This window comes from Astyanax mexicanus, chromosome 4 (genome assembly GCF_023375975.1).
Source record: "Astyanax mexicanus isolate ESR-SI-001 chromosome 4, AstMex3_surface, whole genome shotgun sequence".
NCBI lineage: Eukaryota > Metazoa > Chordata > Actinopteri > Characiformes > Acestrorhamphidae > Astyanax > Astyanax mexicanus.
In genome coordinates this window covers 55,836,660-55,854,752 of record NC_064411.1, presented here as the reverse complement: position 1 = coordinate 55,854,752, position 18,093 = coordinate 55,836,660, and the positions used below count along the sequence as shown (strand labels likewise).

Here is an 18,093-nt window from a genome sequence, read left to right as displayed (position 1 = left end):
ATTAAAAGGGTATTTGACTAGTCAGATTGTGGAGATTCAGAATAAAGCCTTCACATGTTAAAACATTCCTTCATATGTTGTTTATTTTATATTTTGCTGTAGTCAGAGAGACCTTTTTGATATTTAGTGTAGTTAGTGGGTTAATGTTTAATATTTCTTGGACAACTTGTAAGTTAGCTAATGCACTAATATATAAAGAGCTTCATAGTATGACCCAAATTGAAGAAATGCATTCATATCCAGTTGGCTGGCTTGCTAACACATTAGAACCTGAGGTAAATATAAATATAGAACTGATAAAACATTAAGTTTCTATCTGACAACATTCCTTGCTTACTGACTATCCTGTATTTGCTGGGCACTGGACACCACCAAAATAAATTATTATTTAAATAATTATCTTATCTGGGTTTGAAAAAATCTATTGGTTTTAATACAATTATATTTATATGCTATGGACAGAATGTGTGTTGTATTTTTGCTCAGTTAAAGCTGACAGCTTAACAAATATGCCTTATGTCATTGAAGAACTTTTATTTTGACAGCTCAACCGGATCTTGAGTTCCGGAAGTCGCCAGCTGAAGTGTTTTGGGATGGTTTGGTCCCACATCTCTGGAGGAACAGGTTCAGCTGAATTTGTTTGTTTAATTATCCTGCCACCTTAACAGGTACAGTTTTGCGGCATAGACTTAGAAATATATATTTTTAGGATATTTTGATAGCTTGACGCATCTGTATTAACCTAAACATTACAGAGTATAATATAGGAGACATTCACACAGGCATGATGTTATTTTTATGAGATTCTAGGATATCTTCATCTGTATCAAACCATTATTTGTTTAAAATCTCCTCTATTATAAGGATTTGTTAGCAATTGTATTTTCAGGGAATGACAATTAAGTACTTTTTTTATCATTAATGCTATTAGTTTTTTTATTAGTATTTGCTTCTTTTAGTATTACTATTTGTGGCCAGTCATGTGGTCAGCCCAGCAGCAGCAACTCGCTATAAACTCACTCTTACGTGGGGTTTAAACATTGAGAATATGTTTTAATGTGTGATGAGCTGAAAGACAGTGAGTATGGCTGTTGACTTGTCCCATATTCGGTGTGTTTAGACATTTTTAGAGACACATACAGAGCAAACCAAATGTGTGCCCCATTAACCACCCTGCGTTTCTCAAAAGCACTTTGTGTACTGTGTCCCTTCTTACTTTACCAACATGTGGAAACTGAAATTTTGTGTTTTTTATAGTCAAGATGATTAGGTCTACTAATTGTTGCAGCCTCAGAGCAGAAAAAAATAATTAATTAAACTAACTGGACTACCTTTGTTGCATCATACATCTAATTTTTCTTTCTCTTTCAGAACAAATGCTGTATCGGTTCAAGTCTTCTGCTGCTCCTAGTGTCAACTTTCCTACCTGGCTAAAGTTTATCTTTGAAAACAACCAATCAGCCAATTTCACAAAGATCAGTATCAAACTGAGGTTCAGCACAAGGCGCCCAGAAGAATTTCAGTTTGTCTCACAGACAAATTAAGCCAAATCAAGGCATGGAGAAAACTCACCACTGTTCAGACTGTGAGAGGAGTTACACTAAAAAGAGTCATCTGGAAATACACCAGCGCACTCACACTGGAGAGAAACCGTATCACTGTTCAGACTGCGGGAAGAATTTTAACGACCTGAGTAATCTCAAAACACACCAACGTATTCACACAGGAGAGAAACCGTATCAATGCTCATACTGTGGGAGTACTTTTAATCAACTGAGTCATCTTAAGACACACCAGCGCATTCACACTGGAGAGAAACCACATCACTGTTCAGACTGTGGGAAGAATTTTAATCAGCTGAGTACTCTAAAAATACACCAGCGACTTCATACAGGAGATAAACCATATTGCTGCTCAGTATGTGGGAAGAATTTTAATGAACTGAGTACTCTCAAAACACACCAGCGCATTCACACAGGAGAGAAACCGTTTCACTGCTCGGTGTGTGGAAAGAGTTTTAACTTGCTGAGTACTCTCAAAAAACATCATCGCATTCACACAGGAGAGAAACCATATCACTGTTCGGACTGTGAGAAGAGTTTTAATGAACTGCATAATTTCAAATCACACCAGCGCATTCACACAGGAGAGAAACCGCATAACTGCTCTGAGTGTGGGAGGAGTTTTAAAGAGCTGAGGTCTCTCAAAAAACATCAGCGTGTTCACACAGGAGAGAAACCATATCACTGCTCAGACTGTGGAAAGAATTTTAGTGAATTGAGTACTCTTAAAAAACACCAGCGCATTCACTCTGGAGAGAAACTGCATCACTGCTCAGACTGTGGGAAGAGTTTTATTGAAGTGAGTGCTCTCAAAATCCACCAGCGCATTCACACAGGAGAGAAACCGTATCACTGCTCAGACTGTGGAAAGAACTTCAATGAACGGAATACTCTTAAAATACACAAGCGGATTCACACAGGAGAGAAACCGTATCAATGCTCAGCCTGTGGAAAGAGTTTTAATCAACTGAATCATCTTAAAACACACCAGCGCATTCACACAGGAGAGAAACCGTATTACTGCCCAGACTGTGGAAAAAATTTTACTAAACTAAGTAATCTCAAAAAACACCAGCTCATTCACACAGGAGAGAAACTGCATCTGTGCTGAGACTGTGGAAAGAGCTTCAGGCATTTGTATGCATTTCAGAAACACAAGTGCTGAGGTACAAGATAGGCTCTCCATTGACTTTCATTCATTGCAAGATATCGTTGAAACAATAATAAAGTTTTCTTCCAGACGATTTGTGATATTGTCACAACCCATGTTTTCTTCTACAGTAAATTAAAGAATAAAGAATTCTCCAAGCTAAAAGAAGTATCTCTCTCTCTCTCTCTCTCTCTCTATATATATATATATATATATATATATATATATATTATCTTAGATGATCTTAATATTAAGAGACTTGTTTGTAGAGTGATTCATCTGCTTATGTTGGTCCACTGTGTTATATTATCAAGTCCAAAGTGTCTGCAGTGTCATCCTGGAATTTCTTGCAGCACTTCATGCTTGCCTCTGCCTTTAAGTAGATGCGGATTTCATTTTCCAGCAGGACTTAGCACACTGCCCACACTTCCAAAAGTACCAATTGGTCTTATATATATTAAATTTTTTGGAGAAACTGACTTTTGGGTTTTCATTGGCTGTAAACCATAATCATTAACAATGAAAGGAATAAACGCCTAAAATGGACCACTCTGTGTGTAATACATCTATATAATGAGGAACTAATGGAATAAAGTAACTATTCATTAATTATATTTTTTTAGGTTCACTAGTATATATTATATACTTAAACAAAAGCCAGCTTTGCTTTGACTGGGGAACAATGAAATTAAATTTGGACAGCTTTTGTTCATTTCTTTAGTTGGAGCCCCACTTTGTGGATGGTAAGTGCAACTGCGGCTCCTACCCCCACAGTATCTGAGGAAAAAAACAAACAAATAAACTATGATTTTTTGTCATGTTTTTTTTTATCTGTTTGTTTTAATACAATTATATTTATTTAGACAAAATGTGTGTTGTATTGTTGCTCATTTAAAGGTAACAGCTTTACGAATATTCCTTATGTAATTGCAGAACTTTTATTTTGACAGCGGAACCGGAACTTGGGTTCCGGAAGTCTACAGCTTGAGTGTTTTGGGGGTTGATTCGAATCGAGGAGCGATTTTAACCAGCGGCTCCTTTAATATCAGATCAACGAGTTAGCAAGTAAGTATAAACTGTTGGATATTGTACATGCTGAATTAAATAATGTTCCTTAATGTTAGAATTTACTTATATCATAATGTACTTAAATTATTTAGTATTTTAATTATGCACATGTATTTAATATATTTTATACGTATATATATACCCAAAAAACGTATTTTAGCCAGTCAGTGTGTATATATATATATATATATATATATATATATATATATATATATATATATATATATATATATATATATATATATATAATACTTATATGTATCTTTAACTGAGATTTTATTTATTAGTTTAAATGTGACCATCGTTTGTTTAAAATGTAGTTAATCTCCTCTATCGTGAGGATTTTTTTTTGGTAACAGTTATATTTATAGGGAACTTTTTAGAGACACATAGAGAGCTTTTACGACCTAGGGGGTGTTCCATGAAGCGAGCTTTAAAAAGTGGCACTTATTTGAGTAATCCTCGCTTGAGTTAGCCAAACAATTCACTTTCAGCTAGTTCTGTTCCACTAACGCAATTCAGATTCAACCATTTAAACAGATTTCTTTTATTAACAGTCTAAACCTAGTGATAAATAAAAAAAATATCTGTAATTTAAAGGGCTATTATTTTAAAATGACACATCACAATGTTCTGTTATTTAGTGAGTAACACCTACTAGTGGTGTACTATCAGGCCTATATGAAATTGACCTGTGATATCAGACAGATTTCTTTTAATAACAGCCTAAACCTAGTGATAAATAAAAATATATATAATTTAAATGGCTTTTATTTTAAAATGACACATCACAATGTTCTTTTATTAAGTGAGTGACACTTACAAGTGATGTACTATCAGGACTACATTGACCTGTGATATCAGACATAACGTGATAACGTGGATTCTTTTTAAAAGTCCACAGCACAATGACTTGATATGACTTTTGAAATGTGTTCCTTCACACGCTCTTGCCTTAATGTTTAGTGTATGCGCGATCTGGGAAACAGCGTGGGGGCTAGTTTGACCAAGCATTTTGAAGTGAGGGCTGAACAGGAGTTACTTATACGTCTATTTGATGAACATAAAGACATAATTGTAAGGAAAGGAAACATTTCTTGGGTTCTTAAAATGAATTATGAAAACTGCAGACCGATTAAATGCGTAAGCATATTTAATCCATTCATTGCCATTCCAAAATGTTATAGTAAATTAAGAAAATTGATCATTATATCCTGACTTAGAAGCAACATGGGGGGATAAAAATGAACATGGCAGCAGGTCAAGGTTAAATAAAAAAAAATATACCAGAATGGTAAGTGCAATTCCAATTGGTTAGTCAAATGTGCAGGAAAATGTTAAATTACATATTTTAGTGCGTATTATGATATAAATTAACTGCATGAAATATTTTAGCAACCAGAAAGAAAACAGCTGTTGCTGCTACTGGTGGTGATGTCAATCACTGCCTACAGCCTTCAATGTTGGCTGCTCTTTTTATAGCCTACATTTCTAATTTATAGATGAAAATATTGGTATTATCATAGAATTAACCAAAAATTTATATTATTATTATTATTTATATTTATATTGAACAAATACAATCACATATGTGAATTGATATAATTATGGGATTACAGATATACTTCAAAGTAACTTCATCTAAAATACCTGGGCATCATTAATACTAATAAATGTGTTTTTGTGATATGAGTTTATGCAAGTAAATTTTAGAACTGCGATTAAATACTGAATTTCATTTTACACTGGCCTGAATTTGTTAAGATTGAACCAATAAATTGCAATGTGCAGACACATTTCCAATACAGTACAATACTCAATTAAATGTATAGAAATATTATATGATCTGCTGCATCCACTGCAACTTATTGGATTAAACCGTAGCGGAACCTTGTTCCTGGATTTTGTTTCCCACCCGCAAGGCTATGGCGTCACACGGCTCATCCAATAGAAGAGCTGCAGCTAAGCTAAGCGTCAACTCTAGCCTGGGACAGAGCAGGTTTGGACAATCGTATATGTTGCTATAGTAACTGGGCGAGGCTTAAGTCTAGCCTCTTTCGTGGAACTGAAATTTGAGCAAAATGAGCCAGGCTTGTCTTAATAAGCATGACTTACTGAGTTAGCTCGCTTCGTGGAACAGACCCCTGGTCTAGGATCAGGCCATAACAGAAAATGAGAGTGGGCTCTCTCCCCAGACCCTCTGCCAGACCAAACACCAGACACTATAAATGAATTAAATCAAAATGATTTTATTGATACAAATAAGGGAATATGATTTCAGGAGTGAGCATGGGCCAAAATAACAAATAAAAACAACTAACAAACAAAGAAAACTAACTGAATCTGCCAAAATAAAGAAATCAAAATACACAAGCTGCCCTGACTCCCTGTCACCAAAACAGGAGAAAAAGGTAGCAAAACAAAAGGGCACTCGCCCCCTACTTTACCCAAAGAATAATGTATTTTGTAGCAAGAACTAAAGCAACACAAAGAATACAAAATGGAGGTGCCGGGTTGGTCTGAGCAGGGAGTTGTTCCAGGTCAGGCCAATCACGGTCCTGCAACTAAAAACTAAACACCCAAACAGCACAGAGAAGACACAGGGAAAAATCAATACGACCAGGGGTCGTAACAAGAGCAAATTAATGTGTGCCTCATTACCCCTCCCTGCGTTTCCTCTAATTTTACCAACACGTGGACTTTGAAATTTTGCATTGGCATATTTTTATTGTCAACATTATTGATTGTATTGAATAATCGTTGCAGCCTTAGAGCAGAACTGACATAAATATTTTATCAGGAGTTAAACTACTTGAATTTGCTGCATTTCACATCTACCGTTTCTTTCTCTTCCAGAACGAATGCTGTCTTGGTTTAAGTTTTCTCCTACTCCTAGTGTCAACTTTCCTTCCTGGCTAAAGTTTATCTTTGCAAACAACCAATCAGCAGATTTCACAAATATCAGTGTTAAGCCTAGTTTAAGGTACAAGGCGTCCAGAAGAATTTCCAGTTTCTGCAAAATCTGTTTGCTCGCAGATAAATTAAGCCAAATCAAGGCATGGAGAAAACTCATCACTGTTCAGACTGTGGGAGTCGTTTTTATCAACTGTGTCTTCTTAAAAAACACCAGCGCATTCACACTGGAGAAAAACCGCATCACTGCTCAGACTGTGGGAAGAATTTTATTTATCTGAGTGATCTTAAAAAACACCAGCGCATTCACACTGGAGAAAAACCGTATTGCTGCTCAGACTGTGGGAAGAGTTTCAGCAACCAGAGTAATCTGAATTCACACCAGCGCATTCACACAGACGAGAAACCGTATCACTGCACAGACTGTGGAAAGAGTTTTAAGCGTCAGAGTGATGTGAAACAACACCAGTTCATTCACAATGTAGTGAAACCGTATTACTGCTCAGACTGTGGAAAGAGTTTTAACAGCCTGAGTAATCTCAAAAAACATCAGCGACTTCATACAGGAGAGAATCTGTATTGCTGCTCAGACTGTGGGAAGAGTTTTACTAGTCAGAGTGATGTGAAACGACACCAGCTCATTCACACAGGAGAGAAACCGTTTCAGTGCTCAGCTTGTGGAAAGAATTTTAACAACCTGGGAAATCTCAAAAAACACCAGCGACTTCATACAGGAGAGAAACCATATCACTGCTCGGAGTGTGGGAGGAGTTTTAAACAACTGAGATCTCTCAAAAAACACCAGCTCTTTCACACAGGAGAGAAACCGCATCAATGCTGAGACTGTGAAAAGAGCTTTAGGCATTTGTATACATTTCAGAAACACAAGTGCTGTTGTACATGATAAGCTCTCCATTGACTTTCCTTCATTGCAAGATATCTTTGAAGCAATAATAAAGTTTTCTTCCAGACGTTTTTTGATATTGTCACAACCCATGTTCTCTTCTACAGTAAATTAAAGAATAAATATTTCTCTAAGCTAAAAGAAGATTTCTAGATCATAATTAAAACTTAATCATTTATTATCTTAGATTATCTTAATATGAAGAGACTTGTTTATAGAGCGATTCATCTGCTAATGTTGGTCCACTGTGTTTTATTATCAATAAGTCTAAAGTCAGTGCAGAAAATCTTACAGCACTTCATGCTTGCTTCTGCTGACAGCTTTTATGTAGATGGATTTCATTTTCCAGCAGAACTTAGCACACTGCCAAAAGTACCAATTGGTCAAATTTTCCGAGAAATTGATTTTTGGGTTTTCATTGGCTGTAAACCATAATCATCAACAATACAAGAAACCAACGCTTTAAATTGATTACTCTGTCTGTAATACATCTATATAATGATGATTTCATGAAATAAACTAAATATTAAATGATAATAAATTTTTTGAGATGCACTAGTATATATTATATTTAAAGCACAGTGGGAAATAATGAACTGTGTTGTCTAGCTATAATTATCTGCGTGAACAGGCAAGCCGCTCTGTTTGCAGTGGTCTTGAGCTTCCATGGGACTTTATACTATTTCTTGTCCCATGATTTTTTTTTTTCTGAAATTTGTCTAATTTTTTCAGAATGCCTTTGGGTGAACTGTAATATAGAAGTGACCACATTCTGAATATAGAAGTGTGGAATTAAGCTGAATTTTCTGCTTCTTGCTTTACTGGAGTTACTGGAACCACAGTTACAGTTATTATAGAGTTATTGTCCTTTATCCTATTATCCTATCCTATTGTCCTATTATCAGAGAATCACAGCACTGCTTTGATTGGGAAACAATAAAACTGAATTTTTGCACAGCTGTTGTCAATTTCTTTATATGGAGCCCCCCTTTGTGAATGGTACGTGCCACTGCCCCCCCCCCCCCCCCCCCCACAATAGTGTGTCACTACAAAACCTCTTCTGCTCTGAGTCAACTCTATATAGAAGATATAGAATTTAAAGATGAAAAGATGACTAACAGGATTATTCAGAGAGTGTTACAGAAAGAGTTGTATCCTGGTCAGGTTAAGCTGCAATATATTCTTAATGAATATGGTCTAGATATAATCTATAAAAATTAGAACTAAATATATTTATTTTCTTCTTCCTTCAAAAATAAAGGAGGTCCATTTAAAAATTCTAAATGACATTTATCTGACTAATTCTTTTATAAAGTCTAGATTTAAATTTGAGACTGATGGATGCACATTCTGTGATGATGAAGAGGAGGATTTAGATAATCTTTTTTTTCAGTGTCGTGTCATCCAAGATTTATGGTGCAGTTTGTGGGATTGGCTTTGAATCTGAAATTAATCAAATTTGGTAGTTATTCTCAGAACTCCAAAACAGAATTTGTAATAAATAATTAAATTTTATTGGAAAGTGTTTTATTCATAAATTTAGTTTTTCAAAACTAACCCTAATGTATGCCATTAAAAAAAATCCTTGAGAATTTCTTGGAGTCTCTTAATTTAGTTAAAAACAAATCTGCTCAAAAACTTTTTTTTTTTTTTAATTAAAAACTTTGATCTGATGTAAATCTCTAAATATATAGTTTTTATTTTTCTTATATTTTCTTATATATACATTTATACATTGTTTTCTATGTGTATCCTTCTTGGTACACATACTACTCAACTTGTTAATGCTGATTCCTTGTATTACTATTACTATTATTATTACTATTATTTGATGTTGTAAATAAAGGTTGAAAAAATTCCATTGCGGCCCCCAATTTGAAAATAACTGCTTTAGGACATCTTTACCTGGCTCTGGTTAGGAATACATTAAATAATATCTGAACCTAACAGTTCTGGAATTAACAAATAAAAAATATGATTTAAATCAATTTGTCATGTGGTTTTCAAAAATCTGCGGTTTTTAATACAACTATATTCATGGACAGAATGTGTGTTGTATTGTTGCTAATTTAAAAGCAACAGCTAAACAAATATGCCTTATGTTACTACAGAACTTTTATTTTGACAGCTAAACCGGAACTTGAGTTCCGGAAGTGTACAGCTTGAGTGTTTTGGGGGGTTGAACCGAATCGAGGAGCGATTTTTTTAACCAGCGGCTCCTTTAACATCAGATAAACGAATTAACAAGTAAGATCAGGACTGTATAAACTGTTGCATATTGTAAATGCTAAATTAATTAATGTTCCTTAATGTTAGAATTTACTTTAGATTATTTTCATCAAAACTGAACATTCTAGTCCCTAGTTTATCTGATAAATGTTTCCTTAAATTAAAGCAGGACTGCTGCTGTAATTTAGAACTTACAATTTTCAGTAGTACATTTTATATCATAATGTACTTAAATTAATTAGTAATTTATTTATGCACATGTATTTCATATATATAATCACAATTTCTTTTTAATATATTTTGTATATATAGAATACTTATATGTATGTTTAACTAATGTTTTATTTATTATTTTAAATGTGTTACAGTAACAGTTATATTTACAGGGAACAAATAACATTAAGTAAATTTTATTATTTATGCTATTAGTTTATTGGTATTTGCTTCTTCTAGTATTACCATTTTCTACTCTGTTTTGTTGTTTTATCACTGTGGTGTTAAGACTTTTAGTGCAGCAGCAGCAAGTCGTTATAAACTCATGAGCTGACTTTTCCATATCTGGTGTGTTTAGACATTTTAGAGACATATAGAGAGCCAATAGGATGTGTGAGCCATTACCCCTCCCTGCGTTTCTCAAAACAACCTTGTGTACTGCGTTCTCTCTAACTTTACCAACACGTGGACATTGAAAATTTGCATTGGCATATTTAAGCAGAACCTTTGAGCAGAACTGACGTAAATATTTTGTCAGGAGTTGAATTTGTTGCATCTCACATCTTTTTTTTTCTTTCTCTTCCAGAACGAATGCTGTCTTGGTTTAAGTTTTCTCCTACTCCTTGTGTCAACTTTCCTACCTGGCTAAAGTTTATCTTTGCAAACAACCAATCAGCAGATTTCACAAATATCAGTGTTAAGCTTAGGTTAAGCACAAGGCATCCAGAGGAATTTCCAGTTGCTGCAGAATCTGTTTGCTCACAGAGAAATTAAGCCAAATCAAGGCATGGAGAAAACTCACCGCTGTTCTGACTGTGGGAAAAGTTATGCTAAAAAGAGTAATCTAAATTTACACCAGCGCACTGACACTGGAGAGAAACCATTTCACTGTTCAGACTGTGGGAGTCGTTTTTATCAACTGTGTCTTCTTAAAAAACACCAGCTCATTCACACTGGAAAGAAACCGCATCACTGCTCAGACTGTGGGAAGAGTTTTATTCAACTGAGTGATCTTAAAAAACACCAGCGCATTCACACTGGAGAAAAACCGTATTGCTGCTCAGACTGTGGGAAGAGTTTCAGCAACCCGAGTAATCTGAATTCACACCAGCGCATTCACACAGATGAGAAACCGTATCACTGCTCAGACTGTGGAAAGAGTTTTAAGCGTCCGGGTGATCTGAAACGACACCAGCTCATTCACAATGTAGTGAAACCGTATTACTGCTCAGCTTGTGGAAAGAGTTTCAGCAGCCTGAGTAATTTCAAAAAACATCAGCGACTTCATACAGGAGAAAATGTGTATTGCTGCTCAGACTGTGGGAAGAGTTTTACTAGTCCGAGTGATCTGAAACAACACCAGCTCATTCACACAGGAGAGAAACCGTTTCACTGCTCAGTGTGTGGAAAGAGTTTTAACTTACTGAGTACTCTCAAAAAACATCATCGCATTCACACTGGAGAGAAACCATTTCACTGTTCAGACCCTGAGAAAAGTTATGCTAAAAAGAAACATCTGAAAAAACACCAGCGCATTCACACTGGAGAGAAACCGTATCACTGCTCAGACTGTGGGAAGAATTTTATTCAACTGAGTGATCTTAAAAAACACCAGCGCATTCACACTGGAGAGAAACCGTATTGCTGCTCAGACTGTGGGAAGAGTTTTATTCAACTGTGTGATCTTAAAAAACACCAGCGCATTCACACTGGAGAGAAACCGTATTGCTGCTCAGACTGTGGGAAGAGTTTTATTCAACTGTGTGATCTTAAAAAACACCAGCGCATTCACACTGGAGAAAAACCGTATCACTGCTCAGACTGTGGGAAGAGTTTCAGCAACCCGAGTAATCTGAATTCACACCAGCGCATTCACACAGACGAGAAACCGTATCACTGCTCAGACTGTGGAAAGAGTTTTAAGCGTCAGGGTGATGTAAATCGACACCAGCTCACTCACAATGTAGTGAAACCGTATTACTGCTCAGCTTGTGGAAAGAGTTTCAGCAGCCTGAGTAACCTCAAAAAACACCAGCGACTTCATACAGGAGAAAATGTGTATTGCTGCTCAGACTGCGGGAAGAGCCTTACTAGTCCGAGTGATCTGAAACAACACCAGCTCATTCACACTGGAGAGAAACCGTTTCACTGCTCAGTATGTGGAAAGAGTTTTAACTTACTGAGTACTCTCAAAAAACATCATCGCATTCACACAAGAGAGAAACCCTATCTCGGTTCAGACTGATGGGAGTGATCTGGGAAGCCCCGCCCATGCATTCTGGACGTGTATATCCTTTAATGTACACTTTGTAAGGCTATTCCATGGGGTACCCTAATTGTCTTTGCACACCTCCGCTCCTCACCTTGGGCATTGTGTTAAAAGTACCATTAATCAATTGTTAATCAAATTAAGTCTGAAGCCTGGCCAAAAGGCAGTTGACACCTCTTGCTCGCAGATGTCTACTGAGGTGAAGAATCTTTTAAATTCTGGATCTGAAATGTATCTTGTTAATATGAATTGTGAATGTCTTCGTGTTTGGTATCATTTTAATGGTCTCAGTGTGAGAAGTACAATGGTCTCAGTGAAGAAATGTTAAAGATAACCTTAATAGAACATCTCGGAACTTTGAGAGGAATGTCTCCATTCTGAAGAGACACTCCCCTTCTTGCTCCTGATGGGTTTAGGATTGCCCCGTGATGGTCAAAGGCCATGATGAACAATGGTCATGATAGTCGGTAAATAGTGCCAAATTGTGTATTGTTCTGGTAGGATATTTAAGGAAAGCACAAAGACCTACTCTCTGAGTTTATCTGTAACCAAGAGACCTCCCATGCTCTGCATGTAACAACTATTTTAAATATACTATGCAACATTGTATTTCAAATGTACTATGCCATATTCTTAACTGTTATCTTGTTTGACTTGGTCTTTATATTACTTTAGGAATATTGTTATATTGTTTCACATGGCAATTTAAGTCACAATAAACCATTAACTGTTAATCTGTAGTAATTACTTTGTTGAGGCTTTTTCTTAGTAGGCCTAGGAGCCAAAGAGGTCTGTAGTCTGAGATTCTTTGAGTTTCTAGACCTTCATAGTTATATAGTGAGTTTCACTGGGTGCTATACCAAGCTCTTAACCGCTGAGGGGCACATGAAGTTTGAGTGTTATGTTCTGTAACTGTTTATGTAGATTAGATTGAACCGCTGAACATCTCAACCTAGGTACCGGGCTGTTTTCACATGTTATGTAGTATTGTTGGCTATGCCATATTTAAAACCTCTGAGGGAAACAGATAAGATTGAGTGTTATGTTCTGTAACCGCTAGTGTAGACTAAGTTCTGGACCGCTGAACATCTCAACCCAGGTACCAGGCTGTTCTCACATGTTAAGTAGTATTGTTGTCTAGCTTTTATGCCTATATCTCCTATCACTGAACTATTTAACCAGACCTGGTTTTATTAGACTGATTCTACTTCTCAAGTAAGTTTGTCACTGATAATAGTTAACTGGTAATTTGTGTTGTTAGAATATCATGTTCATTTAGAAGGGCAAGGTTGTTTCATGTTGTGACAGGATGCAAGGACAAGATGTTGACAACTGCAGAGGGAGATACACGCTATTTGAGTGATTGTGCTAGTAACAAGTCAAGTAGTCAAGTAGTTTTATTGTCAGTACTGCATATGTACAGGACATACAGAGAATTGAAATTACGTTACTCTCCTTCCCAATTTTACAGCAAGTACAGATAAAAGATAGATAATAAAAGAGAGAATGGGAGACACTATGTGTACAATACAGCAGGGACACAAATAGACATACATGAGACGGAAACAAGGTGCAGTAGTGGTGGGGAGAAATAGATATATAAATGTAAGTAAAAATAAATAAGATATATAATCTAAAAGAGTGGGAGACACTATATGTACAATACAACAAGACACAATAAACCTAAGTAAGACGAAAGACAATAGTGCAATATTGATGATGATTGAGATGGAATGACGGTATAAATAGAACCCGTATAACAGTAGTGCAAATATGGTATATAGCTTAAGGCTGGTAAAGTGAAAAAACCTCTCCTTAGAAAGGCCAGAAGACACCGAAGGCCACGGGAACGGACAACAACATGATGTTTGGACTTTGTGACGTACACCTTGTTGATGCAACATATGTAATGCATTGTCATGTGTAATCAGTAGTGTAATGTTGATACATTTAAAGAACCAATCCTAGACACAATTATGTCATTATTGAATTTTATAGAACCAATTAGAACATGTATCCTGGTAAAGTAGACTTACATGTAATTGTTATTCAAGTATAACTGTTAATGCAGAGACAGAAAAGTCAAGACTTTTCCTGTAGCTCTCGAGATTGGAATACTTTACTTTTGACCATCTACAACATTGGTCAAATGTTGGTCACCAGCGCATTCACACTGGAGAGAAACCGCATAACTGCTCGGAGTGTGGGAGGAGTTTTAAATAACTGAGATCTCTCAAAAAACACCAGCGCATTCACACTGGAGAGAAACTGCATCAATGCTGAGACTGTGAAAACAGCGTCAGGCATTTGTATACATTTCAGAAACACAAGTGCTGAGGTACGAGATAAGCTCTCCATTGACTTTCATTCATTGCAAGATATCTTTGAAGCAATAATAAAGTTTTCTTCCAGACATTTTTTGATATTGTCACAACACATGTTCTCTTCTACAGTAAATTAAAGAATAAATAATTCTCTAAGCTATAAGAAGAATGCTTGCTTAAAATTAAAACTTTAACATTATATTATCTTAGATTATCTTATTATTGAGATACTTGTTTGTAGAGCGATTCATCTGCTAATGTTGGTCCACTGTGTTTTATTATCAATAAGTCTAAAGTCAGTGCAGTTTTGTTTTTCCAGAAAATCTTACAGCACTTCATGCTTGCTTTCATTTTGGATTTCATTTTCCAGCAGGACTTAGCACACTGCCCACAGTGACAAAAGTACCAATTGGTCTTATATAATATTCAGATTTTCTGAGAAACTGATTATTGGGTTTTCATTGGCTGTAAACCATAATCATCAACAATAAAAGAAATCAACGCTTTAAATTGATTACTCTGTGTGTAATACATCTATATAATGATGATTTCATGAAATAAAGTAACTGTTTAAAGAAATATATATATTGTACTGGTATATATATTATATATAAAGCACAGTGAAAAATAATGAACTGTGTCGTCTAGCTAGAATTGTCTGCATGAACAGGTCTTGAGCTTCCATGGGACCTTATACTATTTCTTGTTCCATGTTTTTTTTTTTCTGAAATTTGTCAAATTTTTCTCCAGAATGCCTTTGGGTGAACTGTAATATAGAAGTGACCACATTCTGAATATAGAAGTGTGGAATTAAGCTGAATTTTCTGCATCTTGCTTTACTGGAGTTACTTGAACCGCAGTTACAGTCAAAGTCAAAGTGGTTTTTATTGTCATTTCAGCTATATACAGAGTACACAGTGAAACGAAACAACGTTCCTCCAGGGACCATGGTGCACATAAACACAGTGTAGACAGAACAATAGTGCAACAGTACAAAAGTGCAGACAGACAATACAACACCATACAGACAAAGAATAATAAATAACAAGACAGTGTGCAAATTTTGCAGTGTGCAAAAAGGACCAGGTGAGGTAGTAATTACTCTATTACACAGTGTGCAATAGAGTCCAGTGAGGTAGTAGGGTTTTTAGTGCTTTCCATTTTCTGGGGTAAGTGGGGTAAGAGTGTGTGTGCATGTACAGAAAAAACATCAGTTCAGTCTCTGCAGTTAAGGAGTCTGATGGCTTGGGGGTAGAAGCTGTTGCAGAATCTGGTCGTGCTGGACCAGATGCTGCGGTACCTTCTTCCCGAAGGCAGGAGGGAGAACAGTTCGTGTGAGGGATGAGTGGGGTCATTCACAATGCTGGTTGCTTTGCGGATGCTGCGGGTGGTGTAAATGTCTGTGATGGAGGGGAGAGAGACGCCGATGATCCTCTCAGCTGTCCTCACAATACGCTGGAGGGTCTTGCGGTCAGAGACAGTGCAGGTCCCAAACCAGGCAGTGATGCAGCTGCTCAGGATGCTCTCAATGGTCCCTCTATAGAAGAGTGTGAGGATGGGTGGAGGGAGACGGGCCTTTCTCAGCTTCCGGAGGAAGTAGAGACGCTGCTGGGCTTTCTTGGCTGTAGAGCTGGTGTTCAGGGTCCAGGTGAGGTTATCTGCTAAGTGGACCCCAAGGAACTTGGTGCTCTTAACAATCTCCACAGAGGACCCGTCGATGTTGAGTGGAGAGTGGGTGTGTTGTGCTCTCCTGAAGTCAACAACCATTTCCTTTGTCTTGTCCACATTCAGGTGAAGGTTGTTGACTGTACACCAGTCTGTCAGCCGCTGCACCTCCTCTCTGTATGCTGACTCGTCGCCTTTGGTGATGAGACCCAGCACGGTTGTATCATCGGCGAACTTGATAAAGCTGTTAGAACTGTGTTTTGCAGCACAGTCATCAGTCAGCAGGGTGAACAGCAGAGGACTCAGGACACTGCCCTGGGGGGCCCCCGTGTTCAGTGTGATGGTGCTGGAGGTGCTGCCCCCGAACCGGACTGACTGGGGTCTCCCCGTCAGAAAGTCCAGGATGCAGTTGCAGAGGGGGGTGTTGAGGCCGAGCGAGCTTAGCTTCCTGTTGAGGTTCTGTGGGATGATGGTGTTGAATGCTGAACTGAAGTCTATAAACAGCATTCTGACGTAAGTGTCCTTCTTCTCCAGGTGGGTGAGGGAGAGATGAAGGGTGGTGGTGATGGCATCGTCCGTGGAGCGATTGGGACGGTACGCAAACTGCAGGGGGTCCAGTGAAGAGGGCAGTTGTGTCTTGATGTTCCTCATGACTAGCCTCTCGAAGCACTTCATGATGATGGGTGTAAGTGCAACGGGACGGTAGTCATTGAGGCAGGACACTGTGGACTTCTTCGGCACGGGGACGATGGTGGTGGACTTGAGGCACGTTGGGACAGTGGCGCTGCACAGGGAGATGTTGAAGATGTCCGTGAGAACATCTGTCAGCGGGTCTGCGCACTCCCTGAGCACTCTGCCGGGGATGTTGTCTGGTCCTGCAGCTTTTCGTGGGTTGACTCTGCGCAGAGTGTTCCTCACATCCACTGCAGTCAGGCACAATTATAATAACACAATTAAGTTATTATAGAGTTATTGTCCTTAGCTATTATCAGAGAATCACAGCACTGCTTTGATTGGGAAACAATGAAATAGATTTTTTGGACAGCTGTTGTCAATGTCTTTAGTTGGAGCCCCCCTTTGTGGATGGTAAGTGCCACTGCGGCCCCCCCCCACAATAGTGTGTCACTCCAAAACCTCTTCTGCTCTGAGTCAACTCTAAATAGAAGATATAGAATTTAAAGATGAAAAGATGACTAACAGGTTCATTCGGAGAGTGTTACAGAAAGAGTTGTATCCTGGTCAGGTTAAGCGGCAATATACTCTTAATGAATATGGTCTAGATATAATCTATAAAATTAGAACTAAAATGTTTATTTTCCTCTTCCTTCAAAAGTAAAGGAAGTCCATTTAAAATTCTAAATTACATTTATCTGACTAATTCTTTTATAAAGTCTAGATTTAAATTTGAGACTGATGGATGCACATTCTGTGATGATGAAGAGGAGGATCTAGATAATCTTTTCTTTCAGTGTCGTGTCATCCAAGATTTATGGTGCAGTTTGTGGGATTGGCTTTGAATCTGAAATTAATCAAATTTGGTAGTTATTCTCAGAACTCCAAAACAGAATTTGTAATAAATAATTAAATTTTATTGGGAAAGTTTTTATTCATAAATTTAGTTTTTCAAAACTAACCCTAATGTATGCCATTCAAACAAAATCCTTAAGAATTTCTTGGAGTCTCTTAATTTAGTTAAAAACAAATCTGCTCAAAAAATTATATATATATAAGTTATAAAACTTATATAATGTATATATATATATATACTATATATATATATATATACATTGTGTTTT

At 37.0% G+C, this 18,093-nt stretch overlaps 4 protein-coding genes across 5 annotated transcripts in view; all 4 read left to right on the top strand.

Annotated features, from left to right (window-relative positions):
* The window catches only part of LOC103033981 (gastrula zinc finger protein XlCGF7.1-like), a 61,861-nt gene that overhangs the window by 11,145 nt on the left and 32,623 nt on the right, over window positions 1-18,093 (top strand). The gene's annotated exons all lie outside the window — the stretch shown is intronic.
* LOC125780449 (zinc finger protein 98-like) lies at window positions 509-14,726 on the top strand. 2 transcript variants are annotated; one of them, XR_007438572.1, is made up of 3 exons: window positions 509-668; window positions 1,372-2,728; window positions 14,647-14,726. XR_007438572.1 is itself a non-coding variant. In XM_049476661.1 (2 exons), exon 2 carries the CDS (start codon window positions 1,558-1,560, stop codon window positions 2,671-2,673), a length of 1,116 nt encoding a protein of 371 aa, XP_049332618.1. In that variant the 5' UTR covers window positions 509-668; window positions 1,372-1,557; the 3' UTR covers window positions 2,674-2,806. The 2 variants fall into 2 exon arrangements, 1 of the variants encoding a protein (XP_049332618.1); XM_049476661.1 differs by lacking the exon at window positions 14,647-14,726 and having other exon boundaries at window positions 1,372-2,806.
* LOC111191530 (zinc finger protein 773-like) lies at window positions 3,650-7,674 on the top strand. Its single transcript, XM_049476713.1, has 2 exons — window positions 3,650-3,777; window positions 6,637-7,674. Exon 2 carries the CDS (start codon window positions 6,839-6,841, stop codon window positions 7,532-7,534), a length of 696 nt encoding a protein of 231 aa, XP_049332670.1. The 5' UTR covers window positions 3,650-3,777; window positions 6,637-6,838; the 3' UTR covers window positions 7,535-7,674.
* Window positions 9,720-14,726, top strand: LOC125801071 (zinc finger protein 271-like). Its single transcript, XM_049476640.1, has 2 exons — window positions 9,720-9,844; window positions 10,626-14,726. The coding sequence occupies exon 2, from the start codon at window positions 10,827-10,829 to the stop codon at window positions 12,282-12,284; it is 1,458 nt and encodes a 485-aa protein (XP_049332597.1). The 5' UTR covers window positions 9,720-9,844; window positions 10,626-10,826; the 3' UTR covers window positions 12,285-14,726.